Source organism: Anarhichas minor, unplaced genomic scaffold, assembly GCF_050575085.1.
Source record: "Anarhichas minor isolate MPS153535 unplaced genomic scaffold, ASM5057508v1 ptg000033l, whole genome shotgun sequence".
Classification (NCBI taxonomy): Eukaryota; Metazoa; Chordata; class Actinopteri; order Perciformes; family Anarhichadidae; genus Anarhichas; species Anarhichas minor.
The window spans coordinates 1786473-1811212 of record NW_027466479.1 but is presented as its reverse complement, the minus strand read 5'-3'; the positions used below and the strand labels follow the sequence as shown (position 1 = coordinate 1811212).

The 24740-nt window shown below is 41.6% G+C and overlaps 1 protein-coding gene across 7 annotated transcripts in view; it reads left to right on the top strand.

Moving 5' to 3' along the window:
- phf14 (PHD finger protein 14) overlaps positions 1-24740 on the top strand; it is a 110807-nt gene that overhangs the window by 48928 nt on the left and 37139 nt on the right. For 6 of the 7 annotated variants that reach the window (XM_076105594.1, XM_076105593.1, XM_076105592.1 and 3 more), the window contains 2 exons: positions 1646-1708; positions 3152-3273. In XM_076105594.1, coding sequence (XP_075961709.1) covers positions 1646-1708; positions 3152-3273 — 185 coding nt within the window. Of the gene's footprint in view, positions 1-1645; positions 1709-3151; positions 3274-5138; positions 7778-24740 lie in introns of those variants that run through there. The other variant, XM_076105591.1, reaches the window with a different exon arrangement.

The following is a 24740-nucleotide window of genomic DNA, read 5'->3' as shown; positions in this document are numbered from 1 at the left end:
TCTTCTATTCAAGCACGAGACGGTTGCATGTTCGCAACATCAGATATTCTTTTTAAACAGAGAGCACCGGTGAAACACCAGCTCCTGCAGAGAGTATTGCATTATGGGTTATTTGTAGCTGCAGTTTTTTTTATATATTTGCTAGGCTAATTAAAATCAAGGTGTCAGGAGTTGTTTTCACCGTGCCATTTGGGATTATTTCATTCTGTCAAAAACCCTTCCACTGTAATTACATGTTCTTAAAAGATAATGCGTAGGAAAGTGCTCTGCGTTCATTTGATCTCATGATAATTAAGGGGAAGTTTAAAGAGGAACTCAGGGTTCCAGAGGCTAACTGGAGGTGGCCATAAGATGCTCCTCCTAATAGGACATGATTTACTGCTGCCTGCTACCAGCACAGTGCTAACATTAAAACCTCCAGTATGAACATATGCCATTAATCAGCTGTAAATTATAAGAATTAAGTTAATATGTCTAGTAACTACCACTGCCTATGCTCTGTTAATTTCTCTAATCCTGTGTGAAATGATTCATGCTTGTTAAAGACGCACTGATGTACTTAATTAAAAGATTGATTTTGCCAGGGACTTATAAACTGCCTGCCGCTTTAATTTGCTCACCTGAGCAGAGCCTGAGATTAGCCGTGCTGTGTGGCTGAGCGGTCTTTTACTGCTGAACCAGCTGCTGAGCTGCACCTTGCTCTCCCCGGCCTTATAAATGACTGCACAGACTCTACTTTAAGGCAGAAATAAGGAAATCATCTTTTGTTTGGTGGTGCAGTAGCAGGAGAAATGGCGAAGGTCCGCAGGAGCCAATTGGCAGCGTTCTTGCAGTTAGCATTCTTAACGATAAGTGCCCCATCTGGCGAGCGGTGGCCAGCCAAAGGCGACAGATGGGATTGTTTTCACAATCTGTTTAAATATGTTGTCGATTTTTCTTCCCCTTTTAAACCCTCCCCAGCAGATCCCAACGCTCACTAGCTCGCAAACAAGAAGGGGATGTTTGATTTCTTATTTCCTTTCATGCTCCGTTCAGTCTCCTGCGAGGACAAAACACACGTCAGACCCATGTAGGGGACGGGAGTGTGCTACGTCCGTCCAGCACCGTTTAGCTTCCACAGACAGAGTGTGATCGCTGCTCCGGCATGTTCAGTAGTCAGGTTTAGTGCCACAGCGTGACGAGCTGTGGAAGAGGTGACGTATTGCTGCGAGTCGGGCTTCATGTGTTGGAATGAAGAGCTCAGTGCTTAGGGCATAGAGAGGGCTGGATTCCATTCAGCTCTTCTATTCATTGATTGGAATGAGTGCCACTATACACAGATGTAGGTTTGGATATTCATCACTAAACAGCATCATTCAAAGTCCAGTGAAACGGACGTCTGAGCGGCTCTACTGTGACGTATTCCCAAGTAAAAATGAATATTTAAGGGATTTAAATCAAACCCTTTGCTTTTGATTGGACTGATACAAAGTTGGTGGACTTGGCTTCACCCCCCCCCCCCCCCCACACACACACACACACACACGCGCGATTGGAAATACGATTGTATTTTAACATTTCTTTGTACATTTCCTTTTGTACACTTTAACTATGTGAACAATATGAGCAGGAATGTGTCTTTGAGTTGAATGTTTGTGTTTTGCAGAGAACCAGAGGACAGAAGAGGAAGAGGGTTCCCATGGGTGAAGACAGAGAAGATAAACTGGAGGTTTGTCCTAGCCTACATCTTAATGACGTACTCAAGTTCTTCATCAACCACTTCAGCTCTGCACTTTACTGTCACTGACCTTTGCTGTTTTGACTGGATTGAATGGATTTCAGACTATTTCAATCAGTCAGAAGAACAGTCTTATTTTCCTTGATTCATTTATTTATCATGTAACAAAAGTCACAGATAATAGGAAATACCTCCAACTTCCAGTTGCTTCGTCTTCATAACCAACAGCTACTGTTACATTCATGGGGAAAGGAAGCAGCTTTTTGAACTCATTATGACGCTTAACAAAGCAAATGTTTGGTATATTAACTTGATAAATATTTAAAATACTTTAATTGAAGTCGATTGATTCACTGTTAACTAACTGTGTCACTGCTGTCAGGCTACTATGGGAAGAAATAGTTCAACATTTTGTAAATGAATGATTTACAAGAGGGACAGATGTGTTTGTGTGAGCTCTGGGGTTGGATCCAGGAGGTGTCCATGTTAGCTCAGTTTGGGTTTTGCACTGGAACTATTACTTGACAAGCAACAACCTAGCACAGTGACTGTGCATTTTCCTGAAGTATGTCACCACAAGTTGCCAGGTTTGGTACCAACTTGTCCGCACAGAGACCAAAAGCCAAAACCTGTGCTCCTCGACCGCATCTGGGCAACATATGCTGTAGCCACAGAAGAAGTGGGTGGATGGATACACTATCATTCGTCAGGAAATAGATCCAACCAGAGTTGGGTTGATTTTCCTTAAACGTGAACTGGCATTTGTCATTATGACACGTTCTGGCAAAGTAAAAAGTAGCATAGATCAGCCAGTGTTTGGCTGAATGTCAAACCGGTTTAAAAATGTTTACAGCGGCCCAACCCTAGTTGTATCTCATATCTCAAGCTAAAACCACAAATGGATGTATTTACAATTCTGCCCGTGTAGAGCTTAAACACACGAGATACACGGTGTTGATTTGACCTTTAGAGGTGTTGGTGTATTTTTAGAATAGTGCACAGAACCATGCAAGCTGTTTCCCTCAGCTTCCAGTCTTAATGCTAAGCTAGGCTAACCGCATCCAGACTCCGGTGCTGTACTTAACCCAGAGACATGATTGATGTCACTCTTCTCATCTTTCTCACAAAACAACAACAAGTGTCCACAGAAGTCAGTAATTCTTACTTTTTTCTATAAACAAAATGTACACCTTCAAAAACATGTGAATGATGTTTTAATCACACAAAACAATGTTACACATCAGTTCCTTTAAGTGGAGAAAGGTCCACTGTGAAGAATCCACACCCCAACAGTCACGTTCATGAATTGTGTTTGTGAAATGATGCTCTGGCGTTTTCAATACGTCTCTGTCTCTCCACATTCCTTTTCTTTACATCCCGACCACCAACAAGTGCCCAAACAGCCCTGGATTCTAATAAGCCGTGTTTCCATAGGAACCACTACCACGGGAACGCCGACAACGCCAATCTGCAATGCAGAAAAAACCCAAAGCTGACGACACGAGGACCGCATGCACAACCTGCAGAGGACCGGGCGACAACGAGAACCTCGTGAGGTGAGAGAGAGAGTGTAGAACAGAGGGGGGGGTTATCAGATACGCTCTGTGTGAGGGGGACGGGGGGGTCTCGTGAGGCAGCCATATCCTCCTGATGATTAAAGTTCAGTCTTCATTAGGTTGTGGCCGCCTGGGCTCTGCAGGATGAGGGGGCTGAGGGTATCTCATCCATAGGCCCCCTGTATTGACCTGCCACATACATTTGCACAGTTCATTAAGGCGTAATGAACTGCACAATTTATTCTGCTCCTTTCAGGTGTCAGCATCTAATGAGCAGGTTCTTTTCCTTTGACATTAGAATTCTGTGAGAATGCATATTAAAAACAAGTAGATCACAGCAGACACCTCGTCAGAACATCGTCATGTGATGAATGTCTTCACATGAATCGCCTTCATGTATTTCATCACTGTGGTATTATAGTATAGAATAACTTGAACTAGTTCATAGCTTTTGAATTGTTCTGTTAAAACATAACTCGTAGTGGCAGGAAGCTTTTCAATCCGGCTTGTGTTAAAAAGGCATTTGTTTCTTTTTGAGCATATTTTATCATTTTGATTCATCTTCTTCAATTGTGATCTCCTGCTTTCGTTTCCTGTTGATACAAACCAAACACTTCCTCCATGTTCACCTGTTGTCTTCATGAATTCAAGTAGTGTACATTCTGCAGCACTAATTCCCTCCCAACATCAGCAGAGTGTTGCCACACTCACCACTCTTGTGCTAGTTTGATTGTTTTATAGAAATACTACGGTCACACACTTTACAACCTTCCACTGCACTTTGTAATCGCTGTTAAGCTTTGGTCAGTTCCAGCATCTGAAAGCACCTGATCCCTCTAGAGTTTAAGTGATTAGTCAATCACAAGAACATGACCTGCCACTCTTTTGATAGTTGTATCATCATTATTTTTTAAGCAAAATGACAAACATTTTGTGAAGACGTTACATTTGGCTCTGGAGAAATGTTCTCCATTTACTGACATTTTATAATCCAAACAAATAACCAATTGATGAGAATAATGATTTCAGTGCTCGATACCATAGGAAAGAAACCCGGCAGAAGTATTGTTTTCTGTTGGGCTCTTTTTTTAGATTAGTGGAAAGAAAACCTCCAAAATACACATTTAGGTGTTTATTTCACTACTTTGTCTATTTGTGTCTGTACATTTCTCCTAAATTCACCAGCAGTCACCATTATATACTGCCTCATTTGTGTTATACAAAAAGAATTGCCCTAATGCAAGTCATCAATTGGGGAAGTTTCATGGTGATATCTACTATTTAGATTTTACACTATGTAATTGTACAATACATAGGCCGAAAATCTCCACTTCAGCAGCACATCCATACAGTGAGCTCTCCAGTATTATTTATATCTATGTTCTGAAGGTTTTGTTCACATATCATTCATATTCTGATTTATACAACAACTTATAAACAGTGATGCAAAGAGATATTCAAAACTCTCTCTGTAAAAACCCTGATTCTAACATGTCAACAAAATGAAACAAGAATTTTGAACCTGGCTTCATCCTATGTTGACATTTATGTTCTGGAAATGTATGCAAATCAGCACCTAGACTTTCAGATCGCAAAACAGAATCACCATAACCAAGAGGTCATTTCACCACCCACCATATATCACCAATCATTTGTCCGTGCATGCTCATTATCTGAGACTCAGCCATTTCTTAAAAACTGGCTTTTATTGAAGAGTTTGTTTTCTTTTGCACTGCTTCATGAACAGTGGACACGATGTCCATGGCAAGAGCAGTGTCATGGAGATAGATGAAACAAGTTGTACGTGTTGCGGGTCGGGGTGTGAGGTGTGCTGCCCTGACTCTTTCTATCTTTGCATTGCACAGGTTGTGAGAGCCGGGGCAGCCAGCTCACCTCCCATAGAAACTGGGGACCGATGACCGTTGGCTTAGAGACAGAGAGAGGCAAATTGAAGCGTTTGAAGAATGGCGCTCGGGTCAGACTGAAGATTGAGACCGTCACATCGCCCCGCAGCCACCTCTGATCCAAACTGGACCAACAGCTGTCCAACGGAAATTGAGCGGGACTGTCTGAATCCAAAACACGGAGTCGGTCATTTTTGGTTAATGTTGGACTCTTAACTGCTTTTACACACTACGAGTAACTTGGTTGATTGTTTTTGTGACCCTTTGTGGCTCAAGTTGCATCTATGCAATTTTCTGCATCTACCAAGTTTTGACCAAGTAAGAAAAAGTTATGTTTTTTATACAATTCATGTATTAAACCATTCTGGCAAATAACCACAACACCTCTCTTGTGCTAGTTAGGTAGCATTAAACACAAATAAGTCAAATGAGTGATTCGTTTGACTTGGAGCCAGCTGATGGCCGGACTGCTCCGAATTTAATTAGTAGGACATTGAGTCATTGGTATCTTTACTTAATTACTTCCTTAATGTGATGTATTTCCTCTAGAAATAAGATGTTGGACAATGAGGGATATATCAACTATGAAGAGGAAATCAGTTTGATTTGATACACTCTTAGAAATAATGGTTCCAAAAGGGTTCTTCCTGAAGGGCTGAGGTTCTACCCACAACCATTTGTTTCTGAATAACCCTTTTTTGATAAAAGTGTTTTTCATGGGCTCTTACGTTACTTTACTTTTTGGAAATACATAATTCTTCAAGGATTATTCCTACCACACACCCCAAAATACCATAGCTGTGGGTAGCTCTGCACCACGTCAGTGCCTGCTCTTTAGGATTCTCATGAAGTACCCTGGGTGGGATCTATATGAAACCCTTGGAATATAGAAGTGCTTTATGTAGAACCCTCTTGGTCGGTTCTTGTTAGCACCCTTGGAAGGTGGAAAGGTTCTGGATAGAACCTCCAGAGAGGGTTCTTGGTGGAGCCATTACTCCATAGCAGGGTTTGTGAAAGGTACTACCTTCATGAAAGGTTCTACTAGGTTTTTCTTCTGGGACAAGCCATCAAACCCTATCTAGTTCTAGTTAGCACCTTTATTTCTAAGAGTGTAAGGCGGGCAGAAAGGCAGGATTCTTCGTTTTTACAGTATACCCACTAATGAACCATTGGAGACCACTGAAGATGCACTGTTTTCCACCAAGAAGCTACTTTCTAAAAAAGCTAATTTCATGAGATCTTAAAGATTGTGTTTAAATCTGGAGGTAGAGAGCAATAAGTTCGTCCAAAGCTGACGTGCTTCTTGATTGCTCACATGACAGCTGAGCCCCCCTCTTGGGAGACATGAGTGGAGGACTCTTGGCTTGGTGGCCATGTTGCTCACAGTGCGAAAGATCAAAGAGCTATAAAAGGCAGAAAAGCTGCTGCCCTCAGTTGATTTGTGCATCTTCTGACTTCGCACGCTATCACAAATAATTCCTCTCTTTGCCTCTAGGTGCTCACCTGCATCCAACGTGTGTGTGAATTATTTCAGATCTCTACACTCAGTACCACTGCTGATCAGTACCGATCAGTATTATTGATTGAAGTCGTCACCCTGCGCATTTCAGTGTGAATTTGGTTAACGGACACACTTGAACCCAGGCTCTCCCAGACTTGAATGTTGTGTTGTGTTTTCTTTGTACATAGAGGACCTGAAATATTAAGAAAAGTCACTGTTTCTGGTTAATGAATGCTACTATATAGCATCTGTAGTTGAAACAAACTAGGTTAGTTAGTGGTAGTAGCACTTAAATATTAGTCCAAATGTCTTTATTATCTTTTGGCATTTAGGTCTTCCTCTGTCTCCATATCTTCAACTGACACGTCCTCAGAAAGAAGCCCAGCTTTGTCTCCATGTCCCTGGGGGCCCATCGTCCATGCCGTCAAAACAACAGCTGCTTGCTGCTCTGTCAGGGCTCATGACGAGTGTCACACTCTGCCCTCATATGTCACTCTGCTGCCCGTCCAGGGCTCTATATGCATGCTTTTGGGAGCAGTCAAACCCATGCAGTTTACTGCTTTTTGCTTCTCTGGAGTTTGTCCAGACCCAAATCCACACTGGGTCCGTCTTTAGAGACGAGACCTCGGTGCAGAACGACTTGCTGTCTCCTGACCAGTCCTTTCCCATCACTCATGCTCATGTAAATAATGTTCATAATGTAAAATAAGTGATGTGGTCTTGTTGAATTTGAACGCCAGGTAGCTACGTAAGTGTGACAATGTGTACAGTATTTATTGAAGAGGCCAATCATACATTTCTGTGCCTACATACTTGATTATATCACATAAGCTTGTGTTGTGAAGAGTGAACTCTGACTTGTGACGTCGTCTTAAAGCGACTACCATGTGTTCTTTTGATGGCCAGATATTCGTTCACATTTGTTTACGCCCAAGCTTTTAGGGGAATATTTCAGATTAATTGTGTGCTGTATTGTGATACTGTATGAAGTAAGAATGTGAATGTTGCTGCTGTTGTGTATGTGAAGTGTCTCAGCCTCTGGCCTACAGCTCTTTAAAATGAAGCGGAGCTTTAATAAACTCTTGACTTTTTCACCTTATTGCCGCAGTGATAAATGAGTGTCAGCCAGCTAATTAATTGTTCTAAAGGTGCGGTGCCAGCAGTCCGTTTGTGCGTGTAATGCCCTCTGTCATCTGTGATTTATCACCTGGGAAGTGGCCTTCTTGTTGGGGGGGGCTCCAAGACAGAATCTTGCTGCTCAGCCCACATGCAATACAGTCTAGAACAGAGTATTGAAGCTGCTGATATACCTTGACATTTACATTTTACATCGAAGTATTAAACGTACAGAAAAGTCCAAGTTCTCATGTCTGAAAAAGACCCGAGACCATTACTGAGCATGGAACTCTAAAGCTGTCAAACAATAGACAACCAGAGAAGCGTTGGTCATGGGGCTGGACGGTTCAGTCTATTCATTCTGTTTAAAACCAGTATGTCTGCATAGATAGCAAATAAAGATTAGGCTACACCTGGTGGCACATGGTAGCTTGACCAACGGCACACTAGCAATAAGTGTGCAAGAGATGAAATGTTAAAGTGCCCTCTCATGCGCATGCCAAATTCCCTCTTTCACAGCTGTTGGCAGCTGCGAGGCCTGTTATTTAAGGTCGTTTCAATCGATTTTTCCCCCCAATCGCATTTGGTGAAGACCCGCTCTACCCGGCCTCTGACTGGCCAGCGCTTGCTGCCTTCTTCACAGAATTTGTTAAAGTTACTGCTAATGTACAAGATTGGTGGAAGACTGTTGGGGTTAATGATTTCAACTGATGTGGATGTTTTCATAACAATAGCAGCCTTCTTGTATTCTGCTCTCAGATCTAATTACAATGTCCTAATTATGGGAGATTTTTTTATTTATATATATAATGTTGCTGTGCCTTTGCCTATATGGAAAGAATAAAATAACACATCTGCATGATATTTAAATATTGATGTGTCATAATTAAAGTTGGCGTTAACCTTAAAGGCACATTGTCTAGGAATTGGGCCGTCTAGCGGTATGGTTGCAGATTGCAACCATATGAATAAAGCTCCACTCACTCCTCCCTTTTCAAGACGCCGGTAACGTGAGCCGCCGAGTGCAAAGCTGTTCACCTCGCTAACAGGCCATCCTCACCATAATAACACCACTTTATTAGTAATGGAAGCCACGTTCAAGTAACGTAACAATGCGAAAGGCCTCTCTCTAGAGCCAGCGTTTGTTCTTTACGACGGTACGATGTTTAGAAACATGGTGGTGCAACACGGTTAGATCCGTGAAGAGGACCCGCTCCCTATGTATATATGAAGGGCTCATTCTAAGCTAACAAAAACACTACGATACTTAGTTCAGACGATTATAGACTAATGAAACCATAGTTATGCATATTATATTACATTTCTGCTAATAGATCCCTAAATGCTTCACGCCGTACCTTTAATGCTGATATAGATGGATATATACTTTATTAAATAACCAGTGTGCCATATATTAGATACGGCACACTGGTTAACAAGAAAATGTAAAAAGGGCACTTCATATCAAAAAGGTTGCAGAGCGCTAGTCTCCACTAATATTAATAATATATAAGTATTTTGCTATATGTAAAATGATTACGTTCTGGTGGTGGCTGCGTAGGATTGTGTCCGGCTCATGATCAAACATTTCCAATAACTCCAGAGCGTTGTGAAGTCCAAAAGTCAATGTTTATTGAAAAAAGATCAATGTAATCATTTGCAAAATCCACAGCATGGTTTTATTTAAATGAATATTCTACTCTAATTCATATTTGTTGGTGTTTAGACTCAAAAACAACATTTTCACTGTACAAGAAGGCACCCACCAGTATCACCGGGCAGTCTAACAGCACCATACATTACATTTATAACACCACAATAACAGAAATCTATTTGGGCTACAACACTTTTATTGAAGATTACTCAAGTCGTTACCAAAAAATCAAATCATATTTATCTGCATTTGCTTGCCGCTTGGCTCTCCATCACTACGTCATCACTTTCATATCAAAGAAAGATGTCAAAATTGCCGGTTTAAAAGCATTCAAAGTTGATTTAGTAAGACTAACTCATTGAATCAGATAAATCATTTTATTCAAACTGAGGATTTAGTTTGAGGATGTTTTAAAATGATTTTGAGGGTGATGACATCAAATATGACGACAGACATTGAAAGCTTTATTCGAAAACGTCTCTAGAAGCTTTGAATGTAAAAAAAAAAAGACATTCGATACAACCCTAAAAGATTTAATCATGAATACTATTTCATGTAGATCACATAAGAATTGAACCACTCTGATGATTTTTCATGAACAACAACGGGCCATTGAAGAGAAAACAAAAGGGTTCATCGCCTCAGGATCATGAATGGAGTAGATCTCAGTCGATTTCGTGGCAGTCTGTCATTAATGTGATGTCTGTGTCTAAAGTTGACATCTTGGCCTGAGATTGGTGCTCGACAAAAGTATCATTCAGTGTCCGAAATATGAATGCTTCATCCTCTGGAGTGCAAGACTGTGATCAGTACATTTCATTTAAGCCTGACACTTTGATGTTGATCAGAACCTCACCAATGCAGTTCTGAGACCAATACTGACATTTGTATCTGAGAGTTAAAAACCAGAACAACAATGAATTGGTAGAAATAATTGATAGCTAAAGGAGGTCACTGGAAACGTTCTGAATCATCCACATCATATTCCGTGGCAGTAGCTGAGTTAAGGCTCATTACTGACCTGAAATGGTGTTTGACAAAACATTCTTAGCACAGGGTCCACTTACTGGACATCTTCTGCAGCCGTCAGTGGATCTTTTCTCTTTGTCAAATTGCCAATAGTGAGAAATGTTGCTGATGGTCAGTTTTTGACAGACGAAAGTTTAACCCTACATGTAAGGTGTGCACATGCAAACAACTTAAAACGGATCTGATTTTAAAAAAAATCAAACGATGGCAAGAATCCAACTCAACAAAGTAACAGAGATCTTCATCAGGCATTATCAAATCACCATCAGAAAACAGACACAAACACATTCATCGCTCAGGTGATCTGCATGATTGAGAGTCAATCTACTCCCAAGTCGGCCTGATCACAGCAGAGCTGAAGGACGCTGTGTGATACTGCCACATGGGGGACAGAGGTCCAGCTTCTGTGAACAAGGAGCTAGAAACATCAATGTTAAACAAGCATATATATAATGTAACATCAAATAAATACTACCATCCAGGAGAAACAATGAGTCAATTAGTATCATACAAAGTAAAGCAGATACATTAAATATAGTAAATACAAAATGTATTATAGAATAATATTATTCTCCCAAAAGGAACACAGGCACGTTCACCGTAGCAAGCTTAGTTCAGCTCAGCCCTTGTTCTTTAAACAATAGTGGCAGAAGACAGAAAGAGAGACATTTTGGTTCGTGGCATCTCTGTGAGACAGAACCAACTCACCGTGGTGAACTGCACCCGCCCCGATCCCTCATCCCCCACCCTGGGGTCTTTGGGGACCCAGCAGCAACCGGCAAACCAGAGACCGGCTCGGCTACAGCTGGCTTCTGTTTGGGATGAGACCAGGGCCAGGAGGGGAGGGGCGAAGAGAGACAAAGCTAGCGTGGGGGGGGTGGGGTTCTGGAAGGCAGTAACCTTTCCGATGATGAGTGCGTTTCCCATTATTGCTCTGACACCGGATCCGGGGAGATGATTTAATGGCGGCATTTTGTTTTTGCTGACTTCACCCTTTTCCCCCCCTATTAAAACAGAAAACACCAGAGCTGGGACTGGGGCTGTGTGGGAAGTGTGGCCAAGCAGCTAAAATCTATTACTCCCCAGCTTCTTCCCCCGTCTCTTTATCCCACTGATTCTGCCACAGTGTGTGTCCGCTCCAATGCTTCCTGAGGTACACGCTCTCCCCTCTCCTCCTCCTTTCTGTCTTATGCTCTTTTAACTGCACTGGGTTGCGTCCTACCCCCTTTTTTAATCATTACATACTGAACATGAGCCACAAAGCCCTGTGGGTGCCTTATATCTTAATTGATAACCTCGTCATACACTTGTTTTAATGGAGTTGCAATGGGCCACAAGCTGTTTGTATCTCTAGTGGAATTTCCGTAGCGAGGTACCAATAAAGACTAAGTCTCTCACCGGGTCAGACGTTACAAAACTCAGGTTTGTCCCATAGAGTTGAGGGCACAGACCTGCCGCCGAATTCGACTCTTCTCCAGGGTTGTACCCAGCTCACCGGGGCCCCCTGCTGGAATTAGAAAGAAACATGCCTTCAGTCACATACAAAGCAGGTGGAGTTGTAGAGATAATTCCCCTTCCCTTCCCAGCTGTGAATGAGTTGTGTCCAGATGAGCTAATAAAGCCAGCCGCTCTGACTTGGCTTTCACCATAGGTGCAACTTCAGCAGTCCATTAATTTCTTCGCTCCTCTTGTAAAACAATGGCTCTTTTCTAATGCTGTAGTGACCCAACAGTAAATCAGCAGGCTCACAACGTCCAATAATCCACTCCTTTCTATGGAAAGACACCGGCGGCACACTTTGTCATGGATGAGAGTCAATGGCTGAGTGCTTTGTGTCATATTGATTTCTGTCACGTGGCCACTCTCAAGGTAATTGCATTGCCCACTCATGATAAATTCATTGCCTTGTTTCAGCCACTTGGGCTCAGACGCCAGGGCTGCTGGAGAGAAAATACGTTTTTTAGGCCACAAACCCACCGTCAATACATGGACCCATGACTGTGGGTACAAAGCAGGTGGGAAGTAACAACCCTCAATAACCCTACAGCTTCTGTTTCTCATCATTAAGGGTATTTAGCTCAGCACTCAGTTTGTTTTTTCCCCCATTGTTTTTAGCAGCCTGCTTTGGTTTTGAAGGACAGGAGAACATGGGAGCTGATGCCTTTCTACATCTCTGCTCCTCAAGGGGTTCAGACAGAGAAGCTAATCAGGACAGACAAAATGATCGAAACTCGTAAAAACTTCCATCGTCACTCACATTCAACTGAAACACTAACACTTAAAGCAAGACTGTGTCACTTTTAACAGAGGGAATTCTTTATCTTACAAATCAAAACTCAAAAGAACTAAAATGTACCTTTACTCAATCCAATAAACTCTGGTTTTGTTGCTATACCCTTACATAGAATCAGACTCAGCAAGTATGCTTGCACATACGTGGAATATGACTATATATAGATGGATAGATGAAGATACGTAAATGTCTGAATGTAAAAGTGATTACACCGTTGACCATCCAACAAGCACTTTGGCTTTTAGCATGCTGACCTTTTTACTTGGTCTGGTATGGCCAGTAGCTTGTTTGCTAATGTTAGCTTACTTCATGCAGATGATGCTGTATAACAGACACCACAGAGAGGGTTTGCTGACTTTTGACTCTTTTCAACTCGTACTTCGCTACCATTATCTTGTAATTGTCACACATGCACACAGTGACATGGGTGGGTCAGGGTTAAGGTTAGTGTTCAATTGCTTTGAGATGACACAGTATACTTGTGCTGATCAACTGGCAGTAAGAATTCGACTTTGCAAAAAATGAACATAGGTAAAGTTTAGAAATGAGCTTACAAACGGACCAAATGTACACAGTTCTGTTCTGTGATGTCATATCTTGGTCTCGATATGAACTAAATATCAACTGATTTTAATAGATAAGAGACATCCTGTTGGATACTACAACACAAAACCCCAAGTATTTATGCAGAAATCCTTCTAACTACTCCTTCAACATGGTTCACTTAGCTTGAATTATGTCACTACATTTCCAAGTCCAAAAATGTCCCTTTTAGGCACATCATTTCTATTCCATCCAACTGACTCAGTTTAATATTGTGGCATCAATGTCCTCATCAGTGCGATTTCATTTAGTTTTGTTTGATACGTCACAGAATATTTCTGCAGCGCCTATGAATGTCTTGGGGGGCTCTTTGCGGATCCTGGAGCGATGGTGCTTCCTCTTTATGACAGCAATGTGACAGGGATTTTGAAGAGGTGGATGAGATCAAATGAAGCCAGCTCAGATTTGTGGGCCCTGAGCCCCGCTTGGTAAGGACATGTCCCCCTGGTGACGCCGGAGGGAAGGGGGGGGGGGGGATCTCAGAACTTCACACAGAGATTAAATACCAGATGAAAGTGGACACGAATCGCCAACTGAGAGCAACATGTGTAGCAGACAAAAGCAATCAATCATGTCCCCTCCACCACTTCACATCCAATAAGATTACATCAATCAATAACCTCTCTTATGAGTGATTGGATTTTGTCTGCCCCCAAAGTGGGAGGGGGAAGGGGGGCTGCTCAGTTTTCCCAATGATTAAAGCAGGGCCAAATTGCTTTGATAACATCAAGGACCTTGCTGTGGCGGGGTGTGTAAGGGCAGTGTTGGGAGCAGATAGGATGGTGGTAGCAGGTGACTCAGACAGTGAACAGACTGAGAACAACACTTGCTAAATTACGTAGATCAGCCAGTGAGAGTCCAAACTCACCAGCCTCCAAGAGCCCAATGCTGCTCAAATTTGACTTTTATGGATCAAGCAGCAGCCAAAGGTATCCGTTTCCTCAAGGTAGTTCATCAGCCTAACACTGGCCAAAAGCACAGACAACAGCGAGGGTCTGTGTTATCACCTATTGTTTCTAAATGGATGTTTTAATGATTGACATTTTGGTTGCCCCGTTAGTTACTAACCCTTTGCTCCATTTACCTCGGAAGTCGTAAATTGAAGCTAGGAATAAAGTCAAACCCTAAATGACTGAGTCAGAAAAAGTTAACATTACCATTTCCTGCCAGGGTAGTCATTGTTAACAGATTTAGTGAGACACATATAAGTCAGACGTGCCAATTACTACGGTATTACCAAAGCTTCTGTTTATGTATGGAGCAGCTATCTTGGATTTTGAGGTCAGGGTTGGTGAGGTTCTTTAGACTTTCCAAGTTGGAAAACTGACTTCAGGCTGCCCTCCAGTGAAGTTTCCGACTGGGAACTGGGAAATTCCAAAATTCAAATGGAACGCACCATAAAGGCAGAAACTGATGGGCTTCAAAATTAACTTTTCTTTAAGCCATAAAGCAGCTATAATGACTACTTTTATAGCAGTGTATTGACAATGCAGAACAATGGGAAACTGTTAAGCTAACTTTCAGAGAAGGATCACCTGAATCTGCAGCTTCACTGCACTTTTCAGTCCTTTAGAGTGAGTTTCAGCTCATTGTTTAGCTGTCCAGCCCACAACTGTACTGTTCTGGGTCACTTTCACTGCTCTCAAAGCTTTAAAAACCAATTGTTCACTACAACAGACGGACACAGTTGAGACTAGTTGGTGAACATAGTGGCGAATTAAGCAGCTAAAGAGCCAGGTTATAGCTGGTTGAGGCCAAAAACAGAGCAAGAAAGTGAATACTTGACTTACAGGTGGTCAGGAACACTGCAAACTAGGCATGTGCACTAAGTAGAGTGCAGATCTCTGCCCAGTGTGTTTGCAATGACCACTACTGTATTGTGTGATTCAGTGAATACAACCCACTATTAGCTAACTCCCCTTCTAGACACCAATAGGCTGTAAAGCGTCAGAAAACACACTTCATTCAAACCTAAAAACAATCCTGCCAAAAACAAAATGAAACTTATCAAGCTGTTGATGAGTTTAATTGATGATGGCTGAGTGCTGCAGCAGGTTGCGAGAATAGCCGTGGACAGACACTGAGGTGCACATTCACTCCCACATGCGGCCGATCACATGATCCTCCTGGCAGAGATAAAAAGGAATGCTAATGTTGGATGTGCAAATAATCAAATGTTTGCTAACAAGTTTGCAGTATCAACCTAAAAGGTAATGATGTGTTGTGAAGGAATGCTAATGTTAGCCTGTCCACCACTCCAGACTGAAAATATCGCAACATCCATGAAAATGTGCACACACATTCACAGTCACCACAGGACGAAGACAAATTACTTTGGTAATGCTCTGATTTTTACTCTACCGCCACCAGCCAGTCAAACCTTTTCTTTCTCAGTGAAATAACTCAACATATTTTCAGACAATTAATGAAATTAGGACATTTTGAAAAAGGTTCTATAGGCAAAATCCTCAACAAAATTCTTACTCAACACTGACAATCTCATATACTGTCAGTCGTTTGCATTCATTGGAATTTTAAATGAGTACAAGTAACCAACAGTGTGTGAGATTTCTGGTTCAGTCTGAATAGATTTCTTTAAAATCAGAGGTTTCAGAGGCGTAACCTTCAGTGTCAGGCCATAGGCACTTAATTTACAGTGTGGCTCTAACCTCTTTCCTGAACAAACATAAATCTGACAAAAAACGTGTATTGCCAATAAAGATATTGTTGTCAGGCAATTTTTTTTGTATATGAGCCCCTGTCAGGTGAGACAAAATGTACACTACACCCAGCTGGCAGATCAAAGTTGCCAGACAGAACAGCGGACTTGAATACCTACGTTGAGTGATGGGATGATTGGAATATTTTTTTTTTTGCTGGCCATTTCTCCCAGGCGGCAACCTCCGGTTCTGCCGGTTGAAGCCAATGCGAAAGTGTCTTAAAAGTTTCATTCTCTCTACTGACCAGCAGGGGGCGACTCCTCTGGTTTCAAAGAGAAGTCAGATTGTATAGAAGTCTATGAGAAAATGACTCTACTTCTCTTGATTTAGTACCTCAGTAAACATTGTAAACATGAGTTTATGGTCTCAATCTCTAGTTTCAAGTCTTCTTCAATACAGCATGATGTTCATTTAGTAAATTATGGTCCATTGAGAAAGCCCTAAAGCAGAGTAGGCTTTAGGGCGGGCTTACTGTGATTGACAGGTTGCTGTATACCAGAGCTGTATAAGGTGTCTCTACGTCAATCCTCAACATTCCAAATATGGTAACTTCTGTTCATTGGTTGCAAAAAGCAACATGGCGTCACCAGTAATCCAAGATGGCGACGGTGAAATCGCCAAACTCGAGGCTTCATGATGGCAGTCCACAAACTAATGGGTGACGTCACTATGACTACGTCCACTACACAGTCTATGGTTTCTCTCTGCTTGTGGTCTTTTAGCTACGCTAAGCTAAACATGTCATGTGTCTACTTGTCTTTAAAACATACAGATGAAAATAGAACAATGGTTGATGGCGAACGACAAAATGTTGCAATGTTCCTTGTACTGCCCTTTACTGCTTTGTCCCCTTTTACACCAGACATCAACTCCTGTCTTGTATATTAGCTAGTATGACACAGCTAATGCTATCATAGCTTCATTTATTCGGGGCTGTACCTTTCCCTTCACTCAAGGTCGGCACTGTCAAGATATTTTGCTATTGGTCAACAGGTGAAAGTACAGCGCCAAAGTACATGAAAACATAACATGAAAGCTCCTTGTGCATTTCCATTGAGTCCGGGAGCAATTCTTATGACTGCATTAGCATGTATTTCTGTCAGAGACTGTTGTCTGTGTGTCAGCAGGCACTTACAGCAGTGGACTCGGGGTTGTGTTCGTCAGCTCTGTGTGAATGTGTGGAACTCTCCGAATGGGAAGCTCAATTTGGCTAATTTTATCCCACCTTTCACGGATAAATGAAGATTAAAAACCACATTATCCCCCCAAAAAAGCTGCATCTGCATCAGTGAGCAGTGCTTTAATTCAAGATCTTCCCCATGATACACAACAAACATTAAACAAGGGTTCGTTAAGGTAAAGTAATTAGGGAAGCATGCGTGCAGCCGCCACAGTCTCGCCAAATAAAAAGAGCCCTCCTGTGAGTTTGGAAGGTCTTCAAGAGTCTCCAGCAGCGAAACTGAAGAGTTTGCTGCTTCCTTTTTTCGCCTTGGTTGGAGATTCATGTGAAATCAATTGGGCGGTTTGTGTGCAACAATAGGAGTGTGCTCATTAGTGGAGCGCACACATTTTGGTCATTTGTCTTCTATTCACTAGGTGGCCGGAGGGCACTTAAAATTCCCATTGTTTCCTAGGCAGATATGCCTGCTCAGCCCATCCAACATTATTTTTCGTGCGTGTGTGTTTCAGTGTGAGCATGTGTGAGAGATCCACCTGCCTCTGCACATTTGTGCTAATGTGCAGCAGCTGTTAGCTTTGCCCCTACAACTCATAAGATGCCAATTATCTACGCCAATTAAATTTCAACTCTGATTTTAGTAAATCCACCGGACTTGATATGTAAACACTCCAGGTAGATATTATTGGACCTATTCACAGCTTTTTGTTTTATCCCAGTGCCAGAGGGCTTCCTTCCATAACTTTATGTTTATTAGAGTTTGGCTTGTCCAAGTTGAAATGAAGGTCCACACCATGTTCTGTTGGTTACTAAAAGGAAAATTCTAGTTTATTAGTTTACTGGTATACAAACTTAAATTACCTTAACATTCGGTCTACTACAGTTGGGCCGGTGTGTATACATTTTCAATATTTTGATGTTACGCCATAACACCAGACCGGTAAACTGAATTTTACCACTAGGTGTTGCACTTAAAAACAGCAGTGGCTTGTCACTAAAACGAGAATTGCTGGTCCACCTTAAAGGTCAGGTCAGCTCACCTCAAGTGAGCCTGGGCCCAAGTTGTCGCTAGCTTTGGTGCTAACACCCCTTCACTTTAATCAGCAGATAGCAAGCAATACACAGGAACTGGACTTGGATCTCGAGGAGTCGTAGCATTTATTCACCGACAGCATAAGCTGTGCACACGCTGCACTGCTACGTTCACAGCTGTCTTCATACTCACCGTGAGTCACATGTTCGCTCCCCGCACACCACCACCCACTAACTCAGTGGTTCTCAAACTGTGGGCCGCGCCCCTCTAGTGGGGCGCGGCGGTATTGCAGGTGGGTCGCAGGGGGAACTGCATTTTTTTATTTCAAGAACTTTATTCATACCTGCAAACTTGTCGCTTTTCGGCGAAATTCGCCGTTTTGAATTAAAATATATCATCCACGTGAATCGTGTAGATCCATAGAGGTTTTCTTTTGGGGGGGGGGGGGGGGGGGGGGGTCAACTGGCCAGCCAGCGTTTCTCAGATTGGAGTGAGACGAGGAGAAAAGGTGATGTCGTGATCTTCACAATAAAACATCTCTGATATGACGTGTCGAGTCTTGGCCAATCAGCGTTAAGATGTGTACACCGTCTTTCCCTCCGTTACAGTTTAAATTACGTTATGTTCCGTTACCGTTCAGACTTGCTGGGTTAAGTTAACGTCCACTACATGCGGAACTTTGTCGACCGTTAACGTTCGTCATTATCACGATTTAGTAGGAAAAAACGTAACGTGATGAAACATGCAACGTTTCGTTAACGTTAAACCAGAACACCGGCGCATCTGGTTGCAGGTTGTTTGTTTTAACTCAAAGTAGAATGAGGATGATACTGATGAGATGATGAGGTCAAAGAGCTTCAGTCTGTAGTGCTAGTGCAGCTTGACGCAGGGCTGAGATGTGGAGTGGAGCTGGGCCTGGATAAAGGTGGAGGTCTAAACAGACGTGAGTACAGCTTCCTGCTGTCAGTGTTTTAAATACATTGATAAGGCAGGCTATGCTAAATGCAGCCTCTGCTCCAAGAAGATGAACTACAGCAACAAGGGCTCACATGCCCTCTCATCACACTGTTCACTGTGATGACCACAGCCAGTGTACTAACAGTCCCACGTGCAGCTATTATTATTATCACAGCTATTATTTTACTTTTGGAATGCTACATTTTAAAGCTCATATTTAAAATAAAGTGCTCCAGGTATGTGTGAGGCTCACACATACCTGCACTCATTTTGTTTAGTTTTGCACAGGTTGCACGTTATTGTTGTTTTGAAAAGATATGCAGTGTAAAACTCAGTAAAACTCTTTATTGCTAAATATTTGAACTTGTTTTGTTTAGTTTTTCACAGGTTGCACTTTATTGTTATTATCTTAGAAAGATATTCATTGCAAAACAGGTGAATTGCTGCCACAATAAGCTATTTTCTGCCAAATATTAGTTATTTTTTGCACAGATTGAACTTTATTTGCATTGTTCTAACAAAGTGATTGCACATTGTATTTGTTTTTGTCTGATGGAGCAATCTGGTTTACTTGAAAGTGATTGCAATTTTCTTTATTCTATTATTTGAAAAAGCACAGATGGAGGAGTCAAAATGTTGTTATTTCAATAAAAGTTCAACATGGACCATTTTGTTACAATTTTGTTGGGGTGGTGGGGCATGAACATTTTTCTTCCTCCAAAGTGGGGTGTGACAGAAAACGTTTGAGAACCAGTGCACTAACTAATGTTATGTGCTGCCGAGCTCGCAATACACTGGTTGGTGGAAACCTTCTGGAAACCTGTCTTGTCACTCCAAAAAAACATGTGAGCCTCTTGGGCCTTTCATAATGATTACTTAAATATATTGTGATGTTAATAGGCTACTTTAGTACTTTTACTTAGTTATATACTTGTATCAAAGTATTTTTGCACTGCAGTATTGTTACTTTTGCTCAATTAAAAGATCTGAATACTTCTTCCACCACTGCTGATTTTCAATTTAACCTCAATGGCTTAAAACACCAACTATATAACATGATAACATTCCAAATATATATTTAATAAAAACTCATCAAACATGTGCAGAGCCGCTTTTTAAAGTATTTGAATGCAGCACACCCATTCTAATTAGCTTGTGTCATCTTCCTTCCTGCCTTTGCTGGTGCATTGCAGCATATCTTGGCATGTGACCGTCACCTATTGATCAGTGGAATGATGTCACATCATCGATAGAACTGTGTACAGAATACCTCTTTTGACTGAAGGTCTTATAAAATCACTTGTTATTACATTATTAAATTAATTTAGAGAATTTGAATGTCAGAAATCTGCTGTTGGTTTGCTCACAAATACGATTCTCATAGATACAAATGTAACATGAAGTGAACAAAGTGAATACAGAGAGACCCTCAGAGTGACCTGCTGACTCCTTCATGTTCAGACTGGACGCGTTCTCAGCTCTTCCTGTGGAACATCGGCCTCAGTCAAAGCCCGAGGCACACTTTCCATTCACCGTATTGAACATGCCTGTAGAGCCATCAGATCAGATGGCATCAAACTGCCTAATGCCTTTCAGCGCATATGTCCAACACAAAGCTGGCTTCGTTGGTGAGGGCTAGTAATTGATATCCAAACAATGGCTGCCATAAATCACGCACAAGACAGCCTCTTGGACAGAGTATGTAATATGATTTCATGATACTCATCCTGAAACCACAGCATGAAAAGACAGAACATCCCAACAGAATGAAACAGAATCGGTGTGGAGGAGCGCTGAGCGCCCGCTGATTCAATAATTCCTGTTCTTTTTATTGACTGAGGCGAGGAGAGCAGATCAGCAGCTTCCTGAACATCAGTGGTGTGTGCGTGTGCGTGCGCGCAGAGATGGGCAAAAATAAATCAAAATGTATTTTGATACATTTATTTGAGGGGTATTTTGTATTAAAATAAAATACAAAATACTGGTGACCGAAAATGTAACAAAATACAATACATGTATTTTGTATTTAAAATATAGGAAATACTTTTTTCTGGATTTTCCGTTTTCTCACAATTTGGTATAGCAGAGCATTCAGGTTTGGCCACAGAAAAATGAATACAAATAAAAGGTAAATAGTAAATCAATACAAAAGTGAACAGGTAACTTAACAAGTGAGTAGCCTACTTACTTCTCTTTTACTGTACCTTGGCCAGTGGCATGGTAGGCCACATAGTTCTATATTACAGTGTCTCATACAGGTTCACACTGATATCTTTATGACATAATAATCCTTCCATTTTGGTTCTTGAGACCCAACCACTGAGTAGCTAGTTTAGTTGCCTTTAAGAACAACTAACTTTTCAAATATTTCTGGTGTTAACCGCCTCCTGTGCGGATGGAATATTATTCCTGCAAACAAGAACAGTCTCTCAACCGGAGCTGAAGAGGGGAGGGTTGTGTTAAATCGAACAAAAAGGAGCTTGATAAGTGGATACTGCTGAAGAGAAAGCAGGTCTTTTCTGGTGTCCTCCAGGTTATACCTTGTAATACAGTGCAAGATTAGATGGTCAGACATCTCTTGATAAGGTTATCATGAACATACAAGCTCCCAATCTCCCTCTTCCTATAGCTAGCTACTCGACTGAGAAGTTAACTTGCTAAACACTGGCTATGCACTAGCCTAGACAGCATGCTAGCGTCATTGGCATGTTGGCATCGATCGCTAGCTTGATATTATAACCATCACCATGTACGTATATACAATAGGCTATGTAGCCAGACCCAGACATCAATTATACATCAAGCTAGTTGACATCTGTCACACTCAGATAAAATATTTAACTTGACAATCTGTTGAACTTGAAGATCTGAAGACTGAACTCGTGAACTGTTTTTTGATTCGTGGAGAAAGTATTTTGAGTATTTTAAATACAAAATGACTCCACTCTAAAGTATTTTGTTACAAATTACGTTCGATTTTTTATCGGCCCTATCAAATACAAATTACAAAGTAATTGAAATACGTATTTCAAATACAAGTAATAGAAATACTGCCCATCAGTGCGTGTGTGTGTGCGTGTGTGTGTGTGTGATGTCTGATGAGAAGAAAATATACACGTATGTGGATCCTTAAAACACCTGAAACATTATATTTATACTCGTTACTCATTGGCTGGCAGATTTCCTTTAAAATAATATATTGGAATGTTTCAAATATAGTTTAAGTCAAATGTTGAACTGCTATTCTACATCCATGTGCAAAATATTCAATTTGTTAAGCAGGTAACCACAGAAACATCACTAATGCTTCGCACAGTAAATTTTCCCATCTGCAAACCTTTGCTGGATTTAGTAATGCATTATCCTACCTGAAGTAAACAGATGTTCAATACTAGCGCTGTTTATGGAGAATATTATCTGTAAACAAAAAAAGGTCTTCCTGTCACTGTCCATACTGCCCCAACCGCCTCTAGCTAAAGGTTGGGGTATGCTGTAAAATAAAATAACGTGCAAGATGGTTTGTCACACACAACCATCTTAGAAGCTGCCACTGGAAACTGATTGGAAAGGGCGGGCACAAAATACTTGCCAGGGAATTAGATGAACCATCTGTTGATCAAACTCTTGCCAAAGCCGACTGGTGAGCCGACTGGTGAGAAGAGAGAAAACCTCTTTCCCATTGTGAAAAACCTTTAGTGCCGTAATTTGCTCTTCTTTCAATGTAGAAATACTCTCCAGTTCTGACATAACTGATGCTTTTGCAGCATCTACGCTAACCTCTGCAGGATCCGCCATTGTTGCTTTGAACCATCAGGCGCCTCTCCATGTTGTCTCGCACACAGCTAAGCCACTCCGTAGCTGCCATTTGCTCCTCACTGGAAGCTGATCGGTCTGGACACAAAGTCAGTACTCGAAGCCTCAGTAGATGGATTTTTGTTTGATCTCTTTAACTCGAAATTCCAGAGTGATCTCGAGTGGGGGGGGACTGTGGCTCAGTGGTAGAGCGGGTCATCCTTTGGTCAATTAAGATCGACGGTTCAATCCCAGCTCTGTCCATGTCGATGTGTCCTTGGGCAAGACACTTAACCCCCAAATTGCTTCTGTAGGCTGTGCCTGAGGTGTATGAATGGTTAGATAGTTCTGATGGGCAGGTGGCACCTTGTATGAATGGGTTTGAAGCTCTTTGAGTGGTTGGAAGACTAGAAAAGCGCTCTACAAGTACAAATCCATTTACCTTTTACCATTTACCGTTATATCGCGAGATAATATGATGATAGCATGAGCAAAAGTCAGTTTTATTGCTTGGTTTGTTCTTATTGTCATCCTTAATTCACCAAAATTGAAACAACTGCAGGGAAAAAAACCTGCACTGCAAAATACAAATGTTTCCGATTTGGTGTGGATAGGCTCATATAGATGAGTTTGCGTTTTAAAATTGATTTATTCACACAATTTACTGGCGTTTAGACTGACAAGGCCTTTAGGCTGCTAGGCCACCAGGACACCTTCATATCATTTATGGTGAACCCTTCTGCAGAACAAGTACATTACCGTCTTTCTTTTTATTAACTCTATTTCCAAGAATCTCGTTTACGGTCAGCAGAGCTAGTAAAACACCTAACAGCAAGAAACAGCTAAGGGAAGTCAATGCTGCATTGACATTAAAAGCATGGATGCATCCGCGCAAGGAGAGATTGACCTGTGACTGCAGCACAAAGAGAGCAGACTTTTCCTTTAATCATTTATGAGGCTGACTGCCCTTCAACGAGTTCCCCCCCCCCCCTGCCTGGTAGACACACATACACACTCACACTCCACAATTAGAGCTAATTATGTCCTAATCAATGAAGGAGATTCACATTCTCCAATGAAAATCTGATAACAGCTTAACAGCCAGGGAGGTCAACCTGAACCCTCTCTATTCGTCTCCATTACTGGGCAAAGAAGAACAGCGTGAGGGGTTTAAAGACAGGGAGAGAAACACAAGAGGACAGTAACGACAAGTGTATCTGCTGGGTTCAGAGAGACGTTTTAAGACCTTAGTTATCTTCAGGGTAGAGTTTAAGATCAATTTCTAACCTGTGAAACTACAAATGAGCAATGTACCAACAACACCGCGGGATATATATGAATGAAATATCAATCTCAAGCCCCATTTGGACAGGATAAAGAGTAGAGGGGGGGGGGGGGGTGAACTGTGGTTCTCTGTAAATGTAAAGTATCCTTCCAAATGATAACAAAACCAAAAGTAAGTAGCATTACCTGTAGCTGATGTTACAGAACAACGGCACATTTGATGAGCTTTTACGAGGTCTTGCTCTCCCAGTGGCTTTCTTTTTTTCCATCGTTGTATAGATCCTTTTAAAGTTTGTAAAATACAATGATGAATGCAATAGCTCTCAATCTATGCAAGGGGATTAAATACAAAAGATCACAAATGCAACCTAAACAAATTGACTTTCCAGATCTGTGTGCTATTA